The sequence below is a fragment of the Hemicordylus capensis genome, chromosome 3, assembly GCF_027244095.1.
Source record: "Hemicordylus capensis ecotype Gifberg chromosome 3, rHemCap1.1.pri, whole genome shotgun sequence".
NCBI classification, from domain to species: Eukaryota; Metazoa; Chordata; class Lepidosauria; order Squamata; family Cordylidae; genus Hemicordylus; species Hemicordylus capensis.
This window is the reverse complement of record NC_069659.1, coordinates 354,577,470-354,599,072: the sequence shown is the minus strand read 5'-3', so window position 1 is coordinate 354,599,072 and position 21,603 is coordinate 354,577,470. Positions and strand designations below refer to the sequence as shown.

Genomic DNA, 21,603 nt, shown 5'->3' with positions numbered 1-21,603 from the left:
AGAGGGCAAGAGGTGAGGGCATGCCCCCTCTCCTGCTGTTGCTCCCCTGCAACTGGTATTGAGAGACATCTTGCTTTGGAGGCTTGAGGTGGCCTATATAGCCACCAGACTAGTAGCCATTTATAGGTCTGTTCTCCATGAATTTGTCTCAGCCCCTTTTAAAGCCACCCAAGCTAGTGGATGTGGCCATTGTCACATCCTGTGGCAGAGAATTCCATAGGTTAATTATGCATTGTGTAGAAAATTTGCTGTCTGGTCACTTTCTTAGATGACTTTAAAAGGAAATTATACAAATTAATGAGTCTATCAAGGTCTATTGGCCACAATTACTGAATTAGACCTCCATGTTCAGGGCAGAACACAGAGAGGGCTATTGTTGTCATGCTCCGTTTGTGGGCTTCCTGGTGGCATTTGATTGTCCACCCCATCACTATCTGGGAGCAACCATTAACTTCAAAGTGCTGCATGAGGCTACTTTTTAAATGTTTAATTGCATATGGTCCTCCTCCTCTCTCCTTCTTTCCATTCTCTTTTCTTCTCTGAAATGCCTTTTAATGAGCTTGGTGGTGGCGGCACCATTACTGGGACCCACTTTGGGCTGGGGTGCCATCCAGTGTGGGTCACCGCCTTCGAGTCAATGATCAGTGGTCCCAGCACTTGCCTCATAGGCAAGCCAGTGAACAGCTCGACACCCTCACTGGGTGGACCATAAGAGGGAGAAATCCCGAAATGCATCACACGCTTAACTTGTGAATGCTACAAAGGGAAGGTTTATCTGGAAATAAGTGTGGAGATCAGTCTCTGTTGCAAATTTTTGCCAGTGATAATTGCAAAGCAGACAATACCGTTTTATAGCAATCGGATAAGGTAGGGGAAATGCGGTGGTGCTTAATCAAGTCATGAATGGTGTGGGAGGTGGACAAATCCCCCTCAGCATCGCCTCGCTTGCTCTTTTTCTGTGGACTCCTGGCCTCTTGCTCCTCCCCGCCTTGTCTGGCAATTGCAAACTTTCCGAGCCAGGATCCTGCCACTTCCCTGCAGACGTTTCTCTCAGCCTTGTCTGGAAATGCTGCCAGGGACGTTTGCATGCTCAGCAGATGCTCTGCCACTGAGAAACCCCCCTGTAGGTTCTAGACCCAGGTGCTTGCAGATCCTCAGGCGGAGACGCCCCCCTTTGCCTCCCCACTCCTAGCAGCACAAAAGGCCTCGTGTGTGGCTTCATGTGGTCCCTGTAACCCGGCCTGTTTCTGTTCCCCAGGGCTGAGAATTACTGGTGGCGGGGTCAGAACAAGAGGACCCTGAAGGTGGGCCAGTTTCCACGCAACACCGTGACCTCGGTGGCCGGGCTCTCGGCCCACGACATCAGCCAGCCACTCAAAAACAGCTTCATCCACACGGGCCATGGAGACACCAACCCCCAGCAGTGCTGGGGCTTCCCTGACAAGATTGACGAGTAAGTCAATGCCCAGCACCTTCTCCCGCTGGGCTCTCTGCTTGTTTTCTTTCTAGCTCCCGCAGGGGAACAGCCGTGGGAGGTGCGGTAGCCCCTGGCGTCTTCTGCTTCTTTGGCTAGTGCCTCTGCACACACAAATGCATGGCCCTGTGCCCAGGGCTGGCTAGCTGACTTCTGGGCTAGTTGCCCAAACCCCCTTCCCAGTGGGAACTGGGCAGCTGCTTGAGGAGCAGGACCAGGAGTTGGGGTGGCTCTAATGCACATGCTGGCTGTGTTGAGGGCCATACACATGGGGCCATTCTGCAGGAGCACCAAAACCCAAACACATGTGATACTGGACATAGAATCCAGTTTCTTGAGAACCTTGCCAAGGGTGGGGAGCAGCAAACTCCTAGCCCTTATGGTTAGAAAGCAAACTCCTAGCCCTTAACTCTTGGTGCTTGGGAGTGTGTGCGTGCCATACCTGCTGGAATCTCAGAAACCGGGGAGACTGGAAATGAAGCCCAGGAGTTTAGGGGGCAGGCTTAAAGTGCCTTAAATGGGCCTTCTGTTTGCCCCTCCCCAAAGTCAGTACATGGTGCACAAACAAATAAAAATAGCTGAACACATTATACAGAGCAAGAGGAATTATGCACATAGGCAGAGTTTACCCAGGTTGCAGGATGGAACTGGACATGGGGCAGAATTTGGCTCACTTGCAGAGCTCTGACCATGACCGCAGTCCCTTTTGAGGCCGAGCTGTCCTAGGTTCAGTTTTCTGGGGAAATGCAGGTCCAAGACCTCGAAGAGCCATACACTCACGACCAAGCAAAACTTGCAGGGACGTTGCTCTTTGCCATAGCAATATGACAGGTGCATTTCTCTGCAGGACCGCTAGCACTGCAGGGTGGCTAGAAGTAATCGGGAGATTTGTAGTGCTCTGCAGACAGAAGGCCCATCCACATGTTATGTTCAACACTCGTAGAATGAGTGCACAGTGTACACAGGCAAAGATCTGTACACAGGTACAGTCATTCAAATGAACACAGGTACAGAAGTGTGGTGTAGCAGTTAGAGTACTGGTCTCGGGGAGAACCGAGTTCAAATCCCCATTCAGCCATGGGACTTGCTGGGTGACTCTGGGCCAGTCACTTCTCTCTCAGCCTAATCTACTTCACAGGGTTGTTGTGTGGAGAAACTTAAGTATGTAGTACACCGCTCTGGGCTCTTTGCAGGAAGAGTGGGATATAAAATGTAAACATTAAAAACATAAGAAGAAGTACACTTGCTATCTGTACCATGTGTTTGAAGGGCTTGTATCCAGGTTCACTTTAAAAATGAACACGGGTACTTTCATTCACACAAACACATGTATGCGTGTACAGATATCTGTACACTTGTACAACATAATGTCTGAATCAGGCTTGAGAGTGTGTGGCTTGGGGGCTCTATTCAGTGACTCAGTTAATCAGTACTGGGGAAAAGGGGTAGTGAGAGTGTGTCAGCAGGGGATAACCACGGGTGCCTTTCTTTCTGCGTCTCCCTGCAGACTGTACCTGGGAAATCCCATGGACCCTCCAGACGTTCTAGGCGTGGACTTGAATGCAGCTCGGCCCACACAGCTACCAGGAAGGGCAAAAAGTAAGGTGTTTCCCCAGCTCACTTTCTCACCCACTCCTCTCTACTGGGCGGTGCTAAATCCTGGTTGAGTTAGAGCAGTTGTGAACTGCAGCAGATCTGAAACGCTCCTCCTCCTTCGTTTTCTCCACTAAATTCTCAGGCAGAGAAAACGGAGGACCAATCTCTGCCATTTTGTGGGGCAGAATTTATCAGGGCTGGCAACCACATGCCCCCGCCCTCCAGAGCCCCCTTGGAATGGCAATATGGGCAGGTTCACATTACCAGGCAATGTGTGGAGAAGCAAGAGCACCTTGCTCTGGCCCCAGTCATGGCATCATGACATAGCATCATTCCAGGAACAAAGATGGCCGCCAAGTGGAGCTGGCCACCAAGGACAGGCCTAGTGCTTTCAGGGCTGTTTTTGTTACTGCCTGCGAAGGCACAACATAACGTGGAAAAAGATAATAAATAAATATACACGGTTGCTTCTACCAAACAACAGTAAGCTGCCTGTCTTGAAACCTTGCAAGAAAATCTTGCCCACCCCCAAAATCTCTCTTGTTTTGTTTCTTCCCCCCTGAATATCATCAGAATGGCTTCTGGGAAATTTTTCAGATAATCTTTAGTGTGAACTAGTAGGTGAGCCTGTCATTGACTAGGCAAAGTCATTTTGTGTAGATTACACTTATCGGACAGTTCAAGAAATTAAATATATTTCAAATAATTGTTTATTAATGTGCTTGCATAAGGGAAGTACAAGAACGGTTTGAAATTTTGTAGGATTTCAACTTCAAACTATATTCATTTCATTGAACAACGACCATATATGGTAAATGTAAATCTTAGCAAATTTGAAACTGAGAAAGATCTGCTTTTCTTGGGCATGATGTCATTTTTGAATTATTGATCTGATTATCGACTGTTAAAAATCTGTTGAGAACAATAACAGTTAAAATATGATGATATAAAACAGGTGGGCAAACTTGGCCCTCCAGCGGTTATTGAACTACAACACCCATAATCCTCACCACAACTTATTGTGACTGGGGAAGATGATTGTAATTTAACAACAGCTGGAGGGCCAAGTTGCCCACCCCTGATATAAAATTTCTTCTAAAACAATACCCCCCCCCAAAAAACAAAACACCTTTCCCCAAGCATATACTGGTGTAACAAGTAGTGCATTCAGCTAATTTCAGTGGCAGGATTGTTCATGCAAAATTGAACAATCATTGGGAAGTATAACTTTATTTCTCACAAACAAATATTCTTCAAGGCACAGAATGTTTTTCTCTCTTCTTCCCTATACTGTTGTAGTTTTGACTGGCTGCGCCATTGGTCCACAAGAAAGCCCGGACCTGTGTAGGGTTGGCACATGATGGGCTTAGAAGGTTTCAGAAATTTTTGTGTAGCTAGGAGAGCCTCTGTGGGGTCTCCCCCACCCCCCTAGAGTTTTTGCTGGCTTCAGAATCGTTGCTTGGTTTTCAGCCGGCTTTTTTCCTCCAAGTACCGCCTTTCTGTTGAGCTCTTTCTCTGTGAGTGGGTGCTTCTTAGAAACCTGTTTCAGAAGGGTAGCTGTGTGAATCCAAGCGAAGCAAGTGCTGGAACACCGTTGAGATTAACTGGCTGATTGTGACAAGAGCTTTCCTAAGCAATCACTTACTTCTTGAGATGCTTGAAGTGGACTGAGTGGGCTGCTCGAAAAAATGCACAGATGACTCCCAAAATATGGCCCGTTTGCCATTTTTCTCTTGGGAATGTACCTGGACTTTTCTCTCACCTTAAAAATATGTTAGGCTGCAAATCAAAATTACATAGCATTTTCCCCATTACACAGGAAACCACAAGAAATTCTGATGATATTGTTATACTGAAAAACGTTTATGTACATTAAAATTAATATTATACTTTGGTTCCCCAAAATCAATAAATGGATGCTAGGTTTTTTTTAAAGTCATATTTCTGTCTTCCATCCCTTAATGCAAAGGTACTCAAATGGGTCCCCAGATGTTGGGGAACACAACTCCCATCATCCCCAGCCAGGATGGCCTTTGGCCAAAGTTTCTGGGCAAAGTACAAAGTGCTAGTTATTACCTGTGTGAGCCCTGAATGGCTTAAGTCCAGGTTAGCTGAGAGAGCTCCTGTCTCTACAAGATCCCCACCACTCATTAAGATCACCAGGAGGGATCCGTCATTGGGTGCCACGAGTTCATCTGCTGGAGACCTGGGATCGAGCCTGCTCAATTGTTGCCCCTGCGTTGTGGAACGTGCTGTCTGTGGGATTATCTTCCTTGGAGGCTTTCTGGAGAGCCTTAAAAGACCCATCTTTTTAGCCTGGCTTTTAGTGTTATCTAGTTTTAATTTTAATCTGGTTTGATTTTTTTAAAAATTGTTTTATTGTGGGTTGGGTTTTATTTTTTTTAAAATGTGAACTGCCCTGAGCCACTTTAGGAAGAGCGATTTATAAATTGAATGAATGACTATTTGGGGACCCAGGTTTGCCACCCCTTGCCACTCCACACAATTTGGATATTTCAGCAACATACCAAACTTCACAAGCTAATCTTGTGCCAAGGATATTATGAGGGGTACCACCCGTTTTGTGCACTACTAGTATGTACCTGGATTTCTGGTTGCTCTTTCTTTTGCTGAGGTGCACCTTAAGTTTGGGATCTGTCTGAACATCCATAACTTCTCAGTCCACTCCGAGCACCTGATGGCTTAAGCCTGCTACTGCCTGGGACAACTCCCGCTGCAGTAAACTAGTTCTGTGTGGGGTGCTCACAAGGTCTGTGTTTTCCAGAAAAGGATGCTATTTCATGGCATTGTGAAAAGGTTTGTAGCCTTCTCCTACCTTCCACAGTTCCAAGGCATTTGTGCACCACCACCCCCGCCCCGCCATCTTCTGCTCTTACCATCTTCTGCTTGGATGGTAGCTGTATGTTGTGCCTGATGAAACATGTGGCCAATTCAGAGGAATGCTTCATGGGGAAACGGCGTGGCAGAAGGTCTAGGCAGCCCCACCTGCACTCCAGTGTTCCTCATCAGATTTAACCTCTCCATTACAGCTAGGGGTTATGGGAGTTGTAGTCAATGACATCTGGGACTCCCTGCTACAGAGGGAACACAGGTCCCGGCCATGCACCTTGTGATGCCAGGGCATTTCTTTTCTGGATTCTCCCTGCGGATCAGTGCAACCTCCACATGGATCTGTGCGCCTTTGGAAGGACGGGCCGTGCCACATGAGTGCACCAGAAACTTGCAGTGCCTACCATGCCGCCACGGAGATGACCTAGCAGCTTTCCCATGTGCATTCAGAGTAGCACTTAGCAATAGCAATAGCAATAGCACTTACATTTATATACCGCTTTATAGCCGAAGCTCTCTAAGCGGTTTACAATGATTTAGCATATTGCCCCCAACATTCTGGGTACTCATTTTACCGACCTCGGAAGGATGGAAGGCTGAGTCAACCTTGAGCCCCTGGTCAGGATCGAACTTGTAACCTTCTGGTTACAGGGCGGCAGTTTTTACCACTGCGCCACCAGGGGCTCCAGAGTATGCATCTTTATTAGGACCGTGGTGGGTGTTTCGGCTCTGCAGCCCTTTGTGGCCGAACCTTCAGCCGGGAGGGGGTTTCCTTCCAGAAAGAAAGCCTAGATTCCTTCCCTAGATGCCTTGCACATGCTGCAGAGAGGGAAGCTTGGGAATGCACCGAGGAGCTCTGGCTAGCGTGGATCTTTCTCCCCCCCTACACTCTTGGCCGCCCTTTCCCTAGCTGCCTGCACCGTCTTATACGCAGTCTCTGCCCCCTGCACGTTGCTGACTAACGCCCTGCTCTCTCTCTCTCTCTCTCTCTTCTGTGGGATCTCTCTGTTTTTCTCTTTCCTGCAGGAGAGCCGCCTCCTCGGCCACCTCAGCCTTCGATCCTTCTAAAGAGTAAGTGGGGCTGCTTTCCGGGCTGCCGGGCCTCCTGCTGCACCTGCCCTCTCTGCTCTCTTTTAGCTCCTCTCTTCACAGGTACCTCGGGGGGGGGGTGCTGTGAGCTTCCTGCCCCTGCGAATGCCTGCCTGGCCGTGTGCACAGCGAACCTGGGGACTGCATGAGGGTCTCTGAGAGGCGCTTGATGCTCCGTGCACAAGCCCACAAACCTAAATGTCAAAGACAGAGAGCAGCAGCCTCCACAGGCGGATTCTTCCACATCTGAGTTGTTGGGAGTCTCCGCTTTCAACCTCTGTTATAGCCTGTTGGGGCCCTTCCTTGTTTAATTGTCCTTAAACCCTTCTAAATGTGCAGTGCTTTTGCAACCTTGTTCCATAACACCCGATCGTCCTGAGTACAGCCAGCTGTTTATAGCCTGTTAACGACGAACTAATCCGTTTGAATGTCTTGATGGGAACCAAATAGCCTTATTTTCCAATCTCTGCTGCCCTCTTGTGGAGGAATGTGGATGTTCCCAGAATCTTGGTTTGTGTAACTCAGGTGTTCCTGCGCATGGGCCCCCAGATGTTGTTGGACTACAACCCCCATCGTTCACAGCCACAACTATTGCGGCTGTGGGTGATGAGATTTGTAGTCCAACAACATCTGGAGGCCCAAGCCTGGGAACTCCAGATGTAACTAAGTGGAGGCAAAGTATACACAACACTCCACCCAAAGCTGCTGCCACAAGTGTGTGCCAAGTTCTCCCCACGCCTTCGGACATGCAGGCACACTTTCCCATATCATGGCAGGGTCCTGCTCCACAGCATTGGCTGCTGCTGGCGGGGGCAAGGAAAGCACGTGCATAGAACTGAATGTTCCCAGGGGCGAGGGATCAACACAGAATTGCTGTCTTCAGTGGCAGCTGCCTGCTGAGTGGACAGGTGAACGCCTGGGGCTGTCTTTAGGCTGCATCAGGCTAAGAGGAGATGTTGTTGCGGGGCTACCAGCCAGGACTGGCTACAGGGCACGTAGCTCACACCAGCGCTTAGACAGCTGCACTGGCTAGTAGTCTCTTCTCAGACACAAGTCAGTCGCTCGTTAGCCCTCTTCAGACATTATACCAAAGGTGCCCTGCAGGAATGTTTTATTTATTTATTTATTCAGTTTCTATACCACCCTTCCAAGATGGCGCAAGGCGGTTTGCATTAAAACAAAACAACTAAAATAAATTAGCAGTTAAAGCAGTTCTAAATTAGAAGTAGAGTTAGAGCTTCTCGATGAGAGCAGAACCTCTAAAGCAGGGCAGGAAGTCCCGCCCCAGCCCTGTCAGCCGTCCCTGTATACGCCCCACTCACGGTTAGAGTGGCATCCATCTGAAGAGGTGAAGGCGCCATCCATGATGGCAGGCACGGGGCCGCGCCTCCCCATCACAGAAGCACCTGTTATCACAGATACGGCCTTCGCCTCTTCTGCTCTAACGAATGCTGCTCTAACCATGAGCAGGGCACTGAAAGAGATGACTGTCTGGTCCGGGGCAGGGTGGGACGTCCTGCCTCATTTTAGACACTCCTATCGAGCATCTTTTGGGCTTCTGTGGCCCTCGACAACCAGCAAGGGCACTTGAGACCTGGCTGTCTGAAGGTCCACCTTCTACCCCATGAGTCTGTCTGGGCCCTTCTGAGATTTGGTGGCTTGTGACCAGGCAGAAGATCATTTTGGCCGTCATGGTGCCCCATCTTGGGAAGGCTCTCCCCAGAGAAACCCTCCTTGATGTATTTTCTGTGCCAGTCCAAGAATTTCCTTTCTTGTCCGTGTTGAGTAGCTGGCTTTAGTTCTCATTTTGCGATGCTCCTGGATTTGACCTGCTGTTGATGGTTGCTGCTCCCACAGTTTTATGAAGTTATTTTCTTTGCATTGTGCTTACCCTCGGCTTCCTGGAGAAAGAGGCACTTTTTAAAGTGCGGATTCTCTGATGAATAGTAAGGAGAGAGCAGCTGTTTCTATTCAGTCTAGCACAAGGTCCCTCCCAGTGACTGGTGTCTCCTTTGTGTCACTTTCTAGACTGTGTGAATCCCTTTGGGAAAGGGAACCATCTTCGATCCCTCTTCTGTCATACAGTTCTAGAATCCGCCCCAGCAGACTGTGCAAAGGGGCACTTCTGTTATTGTTGGAAAATAGCATATTATTAGCACATGTAGTTTTGTTATCATATATTAGGGATATGACTAGTGTTCATTCTCTGATACCCAGCTTGCTCGTAATGTTGGCAGGCTTTCATCTCCATAAATCAGTGGAACAGCTACTGCTTGCTCTGAAGAAAGTCCCAGGTTGAACTCATAACATCTCTCATTAAAGTGATTTCATGTGACAGGGCTGGAAAAAAAAATCCTTGGAGAACTGCTACAGTCAGGGTATACAGAAATGAGTTAGATGGCTCAATGGGTTGACTCAGTGAGTGTTTCCAGTCAAAGAAAAGACTCTGTTTTAAAATGGAAGTTCTAACTGTTTTTCTATTCAGCGTCCAGATGACATTCTTGGCTGTTGTGCAATTTCACAGTGCCATCTGCTGGCCATTTGCTGCCAGTCCATGGAGTCAACAGTTTTTATTCTCATCCTGCATTGGCAGCAAGTGGCCAACCGATGGCAGTGTGGAATTGTGCGATGGCCAAGGACAGTGAGCAAAAAGTGGTAAGAACTTCTGTTTTAAAATGGCGCATTTAGTGTAAGGCAGGTTCATGTGTTCAGGCCAGTCATTGTGGATGCCAAACTCTCTCTCTTGATCTCCACATTTTACTCAATCCTCCCCCACACCTGAGGTGTTTGGGAAGGTCCTAGTTGGAGGTTTTAGTTACACTGAGCTGGGCTGTGCTGCACCATGTACTAACTTTGTTGCCCAATGGAGGTAAGATCTGTGGGTGAGAGAATGCATGGCTGTGTGTGGGGAGGAGCATCCTTGTGTTTCGTGTGTGGGGTGTGGAAGCAACAGAGGAGAAGGGAGGGCAGCTCAGGGACTGGACTCCTTCGACAGTCACCCTGAGCAATTTGCTCCATATAGGCTTTGCATCCTGTGTCAGCATGTGCATTTAAAAATTTTAACACAATATTTTAAAGCAGCATTAAAGCCATTAAAACAATATTAATTGAAAGCCTGGGTGAACAGATGCGCCTTTAAAGACTTTTAAAAAGCTGTCAGAGATGGGGAGACTCTTATTTCACTAGGGAGCGCATTCCAAAGCCTCGGGGCAGCAGCGGAGAAGGCCCGTCCCTCAGTGGCCACCAGACAAGCTGGTGGCAAATGCAGACGGATAATCTCAGTGGTACATGGGGGTCAAAACTGTAAACAGCCCTTTGCAGCAGGGATGCTGAACCAGAGGCTCCTCAGTTGCTGTTGGACTACAGTTCCCATCATCTCCAGCCTCAGTTTATTGTGGCTGGGGATGATGTGAGTTGTGGTCTAGCAACGGCTGGGGAGCCTCTGGTTGGCCGTATCCGCTCTATGGGATTTGAATTCTGCCTTTATGACCCAAGGTGGGTTCCCCAACCCCAACATTCTCTCTCTCTCTCAAATAATAATAATATTAAAAAAAATAAAAAAAAACCCTATCCTCAAATCAATACCTAATTATGCAGCAGCTGTTAGCAGTTTCAGAGAACAAGGCAGAGAAGAATCGGGACCAAAGCAATGGGGAGTTTGGACTGGTCTGGGGCTGATGGGCTAGAACCGTAAAGGGCCAGTAGCAAAATCTGAGGAGTTGGATAGAATCTGCAGGAGGTGGAGAGAGGCAGACCATATGGGGAAGGGTATAAAACAGGCACAAGAGATCAGCTCAGGGAGGGATTCTGAGATGATGGAGAAGGTCAACCAAGGGCAACCAAGATGATCAGGGGCCTAGAGCACCTTTCTTATGAGGCAAGACTACAACACCTGGGGCTTTTTAGTTTAGAAAAAAGACGACTGCGGGGAGACATGATAGAGGTCTATAAAATCATGCACGGTGTGGAGAAAGTGGAGAGAGAGAAATTCTTCTCCCTTTTACATAACTCTAGAACCAGGGGTCACTCCATGAAATTGATTGCCAGGAGGTCTAGGACCAACAAACGGAAGTATTGTTTCACACAACGCATGATCCACTTGTGGAACTCTCTGCGACAAGATGTGGTGACAGCCAACAACCTGGAAGGCTTTAAGAGGATTTTGGATAACTTCATGGATGAGAGGTCTATCAACGGCTACTAGTCGAAGGGCTGTGGGCCACCTCCAGCCTCAAGGGCAGGATGCTTCTAGTACCAGTTGCAGGGGAGTAATGGCAGGAGACAGGGCATGCACATACCTCTTGCCTGTGGGCTCCCCAGAGGCATCTGGTGGGCCACTGTGTGAAACAGGATGCTGGACTAGATGGGCCTTGGGCCTGATCCAGCAGGGCTGTTCTTATGTTCTTATTTCGAGGGACCGCAGCACCATGGAGTTCGAGAGGCCCAATTTCAATTTTTTCAAAAAAAAATTGGGTCCAGTCTAAAATGACGCATAACAGGGAGTCACTGACAGCATCTCTTCCCCGCGTCTTTCCGGGATCACCCAGTTGAATTAGTCGTGTGGTATGACGACATTGCCCTCAGTGCCTCTTCCTTCCACCCCCACATACACTAAGTGGCAATTCATACCCATGCTTTTAACTAGAGTTTTAATGTGAATTTGTTTTCAGCTGTTTTAATTGCTGTTTTGATTATGTTCAGATCACTGTTTTGATTATGCTCAGATCACATCTTTATTTCGGTCCTTGACCTGCAAAATTTAATACATTTAATTGCATTATATTTGTTGCAAACCGCCCAGAGATGCAAGTTCAGGGCGGTATACAAATATTCTAAATAAATAAATGAAATTATTTGATTAGTTAAGTAAATCTCCTTTCCTTTTTGTTTCTTTTTCTTCCCTCCCTAGTTAATGCATCTTGTCTTGGATTTCTTTAGATTTTGAGTCAGAAGGGAGGGACGGTGTCATTTTTGTTGGTACAGTGCCATTATTATTATTGTTTATCCCTATTATATTATTTCTTGTTTACACAGTCAGACAGGTGTTATTGACTGGTTTGTTTTATCCAGACATCGAGTCCTTGCCAAGGACCTGGGATGGCTGGATTGTATTGTCAATGTTGTTGCTGTTGTTATAGACATCGTCGGAGAATATAGGCTGTTCCCAGTAAAGCTGCTTTTTGTAATTGGCTGATGGTGATTTCTGTGGCCCCGATGGTGTTGAGGTGCTCTTCAAGGTCTTTTGGAACTGCACCCAGGGCGCCAATGACCACTGGGATGATTTGGGTCTATTTCTGCCACAGCCTTTCAATTTCAGTTTGTAGATCTTTGTATTTGGTTATTTTTTCTATTTCTTTTTCTTCTATTCTGCTATCCCCTGGTATTGCTAGGTCGATTATTTTCACTTGTTTTTCTTTCTTCTCCACTACTGTTATATCTGGTGTATTGTGTGGCAGATGTTTGTCTGTTTGTAGTCGGAAATCCCATAATATTTTTACATCTTCATTTTCTTCAACTTTTTCAGTCTTATGGTCCCACCAGTTTTTGGCTACAGGTAGCTTGTATTTTTTGCAGATGTTCCAGTGTATCATCCCTGCTACTTTGTCATGCCTTTGTTTGTAGTCAGTCTGTGCGATCTTTTTACAACAGCTGATTAGGTGGTCCACAGTTTCATCTGCTTCTTTACAAAGGCAGCACTTGCTGTTTGTGGTGGATTTTTCGACTTTTGCTCTTATTGCATTTGTTCTTAGTGCCTGTTCTTGTGCAGCCAGTATTAAACCCTCTGTTTGTTTCTTCAAGTTGCCATTGCCAGGTCTTGATGATGTTTGATTTTCCACTTATATTGTGCAAATACTGACCATGCAGTGGCTTATTTTTTCCATTTTTCTGCTCGGTTCTTGACTTGTTCTTTCTTGTAGGCCTGCTTTGTTTCATTGGTGTTGAATAGTTTTGCATTATTGACCATTTATTAGTAGTATTATTAGTATTATTATTATTATTCAAGTGCAGCAGCCAATACAAAGGTGCAGGGGCATAAAAAGGCTGGAAGTGATGGTGCCATGTCACAGGTCTGATTCAGTTGGACCTGGTGTGTACAATCTGAGGCCATCCAACTGTTTTGAGACTACAGTGCCCATTGCCCCACACCACAGTTTATTGCAGTTGGGGGTGATGGAAGTTGTAGTTCAGCAGCAGCTGGATACTCTCAGGTTAGCCACCCCTCAGTCATATGTTATCAAGAGATTCAGGGTTATCAATGACAGCCACATTTTAATGGTAACATCTCCTGTGGCTCTTAGGGTGGCAGAAACACTTAAGAACATAAGAACATCCCTGCTGGATCAGGGCCTATCTAGCCCAGCACCCTGTTGCCCACAGTGGCCCACCAGATGCCTCTGGGAAGCCCACAGGCAAGAGGTGAAGGCACACCCCGTCCCCTGCCGCTGGTATTCAGAGGCATCCTGCCTCTGAGCCTGGAGGAAGCCTCTAGCCATCAGGACTAGTAGCCATTGAGAGGCTGGTCCTCCGTGACATTGTCAAGGCCCTGCTTAAAGGTCTCCAAACTGGTGGCCACCACCACGTCCTTTGTGGGCTCAAAGTGCTGGTCATCCTTATGGGAAAAGAAAAGCAGGAAACGATGCAAGGGTGGTTGGTTGAAGACACCAAGTCCCAACGCATTTTCGAGGTTAAGCAACTCTTCTTCAGGGAAAAACCTTCATATGATGAATGCAAAGCTTCTCACAGACTGCTCTATCTCTCATATGAGGCTCTCACTTCCCAGAGGCATCTAGTGGGCCACTGTGGGCAACAGGCTTAAGTTAAAAGCATGGGTATGAATTGCCGCTATGTGGTCTATGTGGTCGATAAGAGTCAACACCGACTTGATGGCACATAATCAATCAATCAATCAATCAGTCAGTCAATTGCCGCTTATGTGGGGGTGGGAGGAAGTGTATGTGGGGGGTGGGAGGAAGAGGCACTGAGGGCAATGTCGTCATACCACATGACTAATTCAACTGGATGATCCTGGAAAGATGCAGGGAAGAGATGCTGTCAGTGACTCCCTGTTAAAAGTCTGGACCCAATTTTTGGGGGGTGGGGGGGATGGAAATTGGGCCATGCAAAGCATCATATGAGAGTGAGCAGTCTGAGAAGTTTTGCATTTCGTCATATGAAGATTTTCACCAGAAGAAGAGTTGCTTAACCTCAAAAACGCGTTGGGACTTGGTGTCGTCAACCAACCACCCTTGCACCGTTTCTGCATTTCCTTTCCATTGTTGTTGGGATGGTGCTTCCCTCCTTGTTTGGTTTCGCCCGATTAGGAAGGCAGATCCCATGTCAGGAGGAGGAGACTCCTATTCCTGGTGCCAGACCCCCTCTGCATTGCAGCTGCTGGGCGTTCCCTGCCTCCAGGTGGTCACCCAAGCCCCTTTGCCTTCCAGAGCCCTCGTATGACCCTGTGAGTGAAGAGGACAACCCGCTCTCCTCGAGCCTCAAGCACCTCTGCCTGAAGAAGCCCGGCCCGGCCCGTGGTCTGCGCCCTGCCAAGCCGTCTGCCCGTGTCTCTGGCACCAAGGTGGGCGAGAGGCTGCTGCTGCCCCGTGCCAAGGGGGGCATCACGCCTGGCAACGAAGTGACACTGATAGACTTCGGGGACGAGCCCGTCCCCACCACCCCATCCCCTGTAGGGGAGCTCTGTGCGCCATCGCTGGCCAAACTGGCCATGGAAGCTTTCTCCTTGTTGGACAAGACCCCCCCTCAGAGCCCCACACAGGCTCTGCCCCGGCCCCTCCACCCGACCCCCATCGTGGACTGGGATGCTCGGCCTCTGCCTCCCCCACCGGCCTACGACGACGTGGCTCAGGACGAAGACGACTTTGAGGTGTGCTCCATCAACAGTGCGGAAGGCCTGGTGGGGCAGCAGTCCGGCCCCAGAGCCTGGGAGAAAGGGGAGACGAACAGCGGGTTTGTGTCCGACGGCGACCACGCTGCTCTTCTGCTGGAGGACAACCTCTTCCTGCCGCCCAAGGAGGCCAAGCAACCCAGTCCTGCCCAGACCACGGAGATCTTCCAAGAGCTGCAGCAGGAGTGCATGAAACGTCTCAATGTGCCCTTGGGGGCCACCTCCGTAGCTTCCACGCCCAGCCCAGGGGACGACAAGCCCCAGATCCCCCCTCGCGTGCCCATCCTCCCCCGGCCCCTCCGCAGAAACGAGCACGGCCGCTGGTCCGGGGAGCTGTCGCCAGCGTCTGGTGGGGAGGAGGACCGGCCGCCCCAGATCCCCCCACGAGACCCCTTGTCCCAGCCCGGCTCCAGGACTCCCAGCCCAAGGGCACTGCAGGGGGGGTCCCCACAACCCCGGGTCAACCTGTGCTCGCCGCTGTCCCTGGGCTCCTACCTGTCCACGTCCCCCGGGAAGCAGTCCATGCCCACCACCCAGAGCTTTGCCCTGGACCCCAAGTATGCCACGCCCAAAGTGATCCAGGCTCAAGGGAAAGAAAGTGTGAAGGGACCGTGCATCCTGCCCATCGTCAAGGACGGCCGGAAGGTCAGCAGCACCCACTACTACCTGCTTCCCGAGCGCCCGCCCTACCTGGACAAGTACGAGAAGTTCTTCAAGGAGGCCAAGAAGCCGGAGGAAGCTCCACCCCCAGCCAGAGTGGTCACCACAGCTACCGTGCGGCCCATGGTCCAGCAGCAGCCGGACTACAAAGCCAACTTCTCTTCCAACAATAGTAACTTGGTGGTCAAAGCTTGCTGCGGTCTCCAGAAGATCATCTATGATGGCTCAGACGGCCCGAGGCCCTCCGATAAGATACGGCTGGTGAGTGGCTCTCCTGGGGGTGGGTGGGGGGTGGGTGAGGTGGGCGGGCCCCGCTTCCAGCAGGGGTAGGCCACCTTGGCTCTCCAGCTGTCATTGAACTACAACTCCCATCATCCCCAGCCTCCATGCAGCTGGAACGCCAAGGTTGCCTACTCCTGCCAACAGAGTACCCTGGAGTTGTGGTGGGATGGTCTCAGAAGCACCTCACATCTGCATCTGCTCCGTGCTATAAGGAAACCCAAATTCTGCACTACAGTCACCTGCATTCTCTGTCCAGGAAAATGATTGTGGCCACATAGCTGCGTTTGTGGCAGGTGTTTGCCCCAGAATTCTGTGCAGGGCCAGAGAGAATGTTTTTATTCCTTTATTTATTAAAGGGCTTCTGTATCACCTTCTATCTGTATAGGCCAGGAGTTCTCAATTTCGGGTCCCCAGAGGTTGTTGGACTACAACTCCCATCATCCCATGTCAAGGCCATTGTGGCTGGGGCAGGGGATGATGAGAGCTGTAGTCCAGCAACATCTGGGGAGCCAAGATTGAGAACTCCTGGTATAGATAATTGAGGCGGTTAACAACAAAGTGAACATTACGCGTTCTCTGCATGGTAACTGCCGGGGTGTGTAGAGAAAGGTGATCATCCTCTCTCTGCTCCTGGGTTTTTCACTCCAGGTCCAGGAAACAGTGCACGGTGTCACCACGGAGGAGTGCCAAGCAGCTCTGCAGAACCATGGCTGGAACGTCCAGAAGGCCATCCAGTATCTGAAGGTGAGGGCAGCTGGGGAGGGCTCACCTTCTGCCTTTCCTCTCCCACCACAAGGAAAAGTTTCCTCCCCTTTTATTTTAAGCATAAGCAATACAAACAATAGTAATAAAATAATCAGATAAATGGGGGTGGTGGTGGTACAAATATAGTCACTCCCCCCTTAATCTTCATCATCTAAATTAACATACACATCCCCATACAGAAGAGGAAAAGCGGGAGAGAAAAGCACAAAATGGGGGGTGGATCTAATCAAAACAAGCATACCCCCTTCTTCTTTTAAGAATGCACATCTTCAAAATCCACATTAAAGTTGGAGCAAATTGTGAAAAAACTTTCTTCCGTCGAAAGAAAACATGTTCAGACACTCCCAAGAGACACACATCCACAACCCAGAGCTGTCAATCAGGAGTAAATTTATCCTTCCAAGGTTGTGTAACAGTACTTCTGGCAATTCCCCATGTTCGGAGATTCCATAGTTCTTGATTCACAGGACCACAAGGAAAGGTTGAGCACAGATATCAGCTGCCACTGAGCTCTGTAGCCCGAGAAAGGGTCCATCTAGGCCAAGCTCAAACCAAAGGTCAGCAGTCGGGTATCTTCACTTGGGATTGGTGTATGTTAGAGTCTGGGTACAGCTGAGTGGCATTTCCCAACATGCAGCATACCCAACCGAAAGGATCTCAGGTCTGCCAAAAGAAGGCTGCCCAAGACCCTGAAAACTTTTTGGGGTCAATGGAAACATTCCATCTTGTTCCTAGGGAAGAGCTCCTGTCTGGCCCAGGGGCTCCCAAATGTGGGACCCCAAATGTTGCCAACTCCCGTAATTCTCTGCTACAAGAGCCTTTGGCCATTGCAGCTCAGGACAATGGGGTTTGTAGTCCAACAATACAGGGGACTCACATTTGGGAACCACTGGGCTGGATGGACTATTGGTCCGTTGGTTCATGGACTCAGTAGGCATTAGTTGAGTGGCCCATTGGACCACTCAGTGGCCCATTGGACCACTCAGCTGCTCATTGGTTCATTGACTCAGTAGACAGCAGCTCAGTCAGTCCCAACCTCTTCATTCATTTTTGTCTTTCTGTTGCAGAATTTAAGCCCTCCCGACGGCCCGTATCAATTCTGCACAGCAGCTAGTTACTGTTATTGTTATTATGGAAATCTTAATGCACATAATCACAGAGTTTCTTTCCTGTTCAGAATTCCATTGTCGGTACAAGAAACTCTGTAGGCCCAGCTGGAAGTCATGTGCGTCCAGGCTTCTCCTATGAAGCAAGGTCTTCTGTGCATGCACAAAGTGATTCCCCACTGCATATGCCCCGTGGCCTCTTTATGCACAGACAAGAATGTAGGCTGTGTCAACTCTGTCTGCCTGCTGCTCAGACAGGACACAGCCTCTTGGAAGAAGCCCCAGGGAGTTCTCTCCGGGCTGGCTTGGCTGCTGGGCACAACCGGCACAGTGCCTCGAGCTTCCAAAGCTCCCAAGAGCCCATGAAAACGTTTTAGGCCCCATCTAAAGGGGCCATTTTGAGGTGACTCAAAAAATGAGAGAAGAAAACTGCTCAATCAAACTGAAAGTAATTCAATTAAAACATTATTTTTATCTTATTTATTCATCCATCCATCCATCCATTCGATTTCTATACTGCCTTTCCAAAAATGGCCCAGGGCAGTTTACAATTAATAACAAAACAATTACAATCAATTAGCAGTTAAAAACAGATCTTGTAACACATCATAAAACCATTAACAGATAAAACATTCAAAACAGTTTAAAAACCAGGTTACAACTTAAAACCATTTACAACAATATTAAAAACCCTGGAAGACCAGACCAAACAGGGCTCTCCTGAAAGCCAATAATGAACTCAGATTACGGATTTCTGCCAGGAGTGCATTCCACAGCCCAGGAGCCACCACAGAGAAGGCCCCGCCTCTGAGTTGCCACCAGAGGTACCGGTGGTAACTGGAGACGGGCCTCCTCAGATGACCTTAATGTGCGGTGGAGAGCATGCAGAATTTATTAACAGCATACCAAAATAGTACACCTTCTTATGAGGAATACAATACGTCTTCTTGGGAGGAAATTATCCAAATGGATAGTCCAGCCTTGTGGGTGCCCATCCTGACCCATTCCACACATCATGGGCCACATTAGGGGACCTATAACCTTGAGCACAATGCAGATATTTCTCTCTAGGTCTGTCTCGGGGGGCCTATGGCTACGAGAGGGCCTCGGGCCTCCAGAGGCATAACTCCAGCCCTGGGCTACGCCAAGCCTCACCCCCTCCCACTAACCCCTGTGCTATGCCATCCCCACAGGTGGAGCAGCTCTTCTGCCTGGGCCTCAAGACACGGCTGGAGTGCCACAAGGTCCTGGAAATGTTCGACTGGAACTTAGAGCAGGCCAGCTCCCACTTGCTGGACCCCTACAGCGCCTTCAGGCTCAAGTAAGAGCAGTCTGCAGCTTGGCGCCAGGTTGGACCCATCACGGGCCGTCGGCTCTCGCGTTGGGCTCATGGCCATGGCGCCCCTCCCTGTGGGTTGGGGGGTCCAGGGGTAGCCCCAGGGAAGCAAGAAGCCCACAGAGTCAAAACTTTCTGCTTTGCATGCAGAAGGTCCCAGCTTAAATCCCTGGCACCTCCAGGTACAAAGATCTCTGGAGGAAGCAGTGCTTCGGCAGACAGCCTTGGGGAGCATTATCCAGTCAGAGCAGACCCTGTTGAGCAGGATGCGACCGTGGCTTGACATGTCTTCATATGTCCAATAGCATAAGGAAGAGCTGGTCTTCTAGTAGCAAGCATGCATTGTCCCCTTTGCTGAGCAGGGTCCACCCTAGTTTGCCTTTGAATGGGAGATGACATGTGTGAGCACTGTAAGGTATCCCTCTAGGGGCTAATGGGGCCACTCCAGGAAGAGCATCTGCTTGCTTGCTTGCATGCAGAAGGGTCCTAGTTCCCTCCCTGGCAGCATCTCCAAGATAGGGTTGAGAGAGACTCCTGCCTGCAACCTTGGAGAAGCTGCTGCCAGTCTGTAAAGACAAGTCTGAGCTAGATGGACCAAGGGTCTGGCTCAGTTCATGGCAGCTTCCTATGTTCCTATAAGGAAGGATGAGGAGGGGAAGCGAGAAATATGATTGTCTAGGAGGAAGTCAATAGGTGGGGCAGCCTGAACAGTGCAATTCAGTAAAGTAGCCTTTATTGAGATGTTTTTGGTGTCAAAAACATGTGCAGTTCTGAAAGGCCACATGCAGAGTTTTAGAAGGGGGAGGGACCTTGCAACTCTTCTAGCCCAACCCTCTGCTCAGTGCAGGAAGCTGGAACCGCATCCTTGACAGGTGGTTGCCCCCCCCGACAGGAAACCTCTCGGGAGGGAGAGTGCCCCACTGAGGGGGGCAGTCAGGACATCCTTCCGAATGCCTAGCCTCAATCTGCTTCCTTGTCATTTCAAATGCCTCCCTTGAAATGGCAGCCAGCCCCATCTCCACATCCTCTCTTTGTCCTTCCAGGCGATGACCAATGGCCGTCCTCCGAAACGGAAGTATTTGACCCACTGTGGGCGCTCCCAGGTGGCGCTCCCCCGAGGACCCTCTTCTTCCAGGCATATGGACCGAGAAGCGGCTCCGAGGCAGAAGATGATGGGGCCGAGGCAGAGGCAGAGGAGGCTGCGGCTGGGGCAGCTGTGAATGGCCGGGCCCAACCTGTATCGCTCCCCCATGCCAGCAACTGTCCGCTCCTTCCTCCGATGCAGGCAGCTCCGAGTGGGCTTGTCTTCCTCTCCCTCCCTGCTTCCAGCTGTTATTCCTGTCGCTTGCTGTTGGATTTATTTTGTAAAGAGAAGTGTTACATTAATATATAAATATTCTATTCTATTTTGGAGAGAACGGAGTCGTTGTCAAATGCAAATCTGCACCCACAGAAGCAGGGATGGCTGTGTCACAGGGTGACAGGGGGGCGTATTTTGGCGAGGGCTTTGCCGGGAGTGGGGAGCCGATGGTATTGGAGTCCAGGATGAGAGGAGGGGGACGTCTTGGGATGGGGTATGTTTTCTCTTCCCATAATTCTCAGCCTAGACCAGAGGCACTTGTGATTCATGCCACTAGGCCTGTATTTGCAGCAACGTAAGATTTGAAGTCAGATTCCGATGGTGGTTTGTTTTGCATCTCTGGAGAGCATAAGCATGACCAATCCCAGCTTCTTTCCAGCCACAACTGGAAACAGAATCCTTCCAAGACTTGCACTGGCTGGGAAGGGGGAAGTGTGCGTTCCAGAGTGCACTGTGTGTCGTCTTGTGCATTGCGTTATGGGTAATGTCACTCTTCCAGAGGTGCTGTGCTGTTGGGATGAGTGGCCTCTGGCATCAGAACTGTCTTTTCTGTCCCTGCTTTGGAGGCCAAGATGAGCCCAGAATGAGTTCAGACAGTGTCTAAAATGTGTTGTATCCACATAGAGCGTCTAAAGCAAGACCAGAAGCCCCGCCCTGGCCCCATCAGTCATCCCCTTCTCCACGCCACTCACAGATACACCAGTGTTCATCTGAAGAGGCAAACGCCATGTCCATGAAGGCAGGTGCTTCCGTGATTGGGAGGCTGGGTGGCCCATTCACAGGGACAGCATTCGCCTCTTCAGACTAACATTGCTGTGTCTGTGAGCAGCACACTGCTGGGCACCAAGGCAGGAATTTTGGCCCCACTTTAAATGCTCTCTGTGAATACAGTGTGTTTTGGATGAACCAATGGATGGATTTAGATGGCTTTTTGAGGCCTACATCTTAATACGTCTCTGGTGCCAGCACAGATGTTAACAGACCATTTATTTACTTATTTATTGCTTAATCTATATACTGCCTTTCATTAACATAACCCCAAGGTGGTTTGCCATGTAATTAAAACAATGCACAATGGAACAATACACAATGAAAAGTAAAAATATTAAACTTAAATATAAAAATACTACGTCTATAAAAAGTTTAAAAACCTATATAAAATAAAACAGCAAAACACAGAGC

The 21,603-nt window shown here is 49.2% G+C and overlaps 1 protein-coding gene across 5 annotated transcripts in view; it reads left to right on the top strand.

Moving 5' to 3' along the window:
• Nucleotides 1-20,479, top strand: part of TNK2 (tyrosine kinase non receptor 2) — a 119,881-nt gene extending 99,402 nt beyond the window's left edge. For 4 of the 5 annotated variants that reach the window (XM_053307731.1, XM_053307732.1, XM_053307729.1 and 1 more), the window contains 7 exons: nt 1,259-1,453; nt 2,982-3,073; nt 6,947-6,991; nt 14,452-15,833; nt 16,503-16,598; nt 18,919-19,046; nt 20,105-20,479. In XM_053307731.1, coding sequence (XP_053163706.1) covers nt 1,259-1,453; nt 2,982-3,073; nt 6,947-6,991; nt 14,452-15,833; nt 16,503-16,598; nt 18,919-19,046; nt 20,105-20,111 — 1,945 coding nt within the window. In that variant the 3' untranslated portion in view covers nt 20,112-20,479. The remainder of the gene's footprint in view (nt 1-1,258; nt 1,454-2,981; nt 3,074-6,946; nt 6,992-14,451; nt 15,834-16,502; nt 16,599-18,918; nt 19,047-20,104) is intronic. The other variant, XM_053307730.1, reaches the window with a different exon arrangement.
• The last annotated feature ends 1,124 nt before the right edge of the window (nt 20,480-21,603 follow it).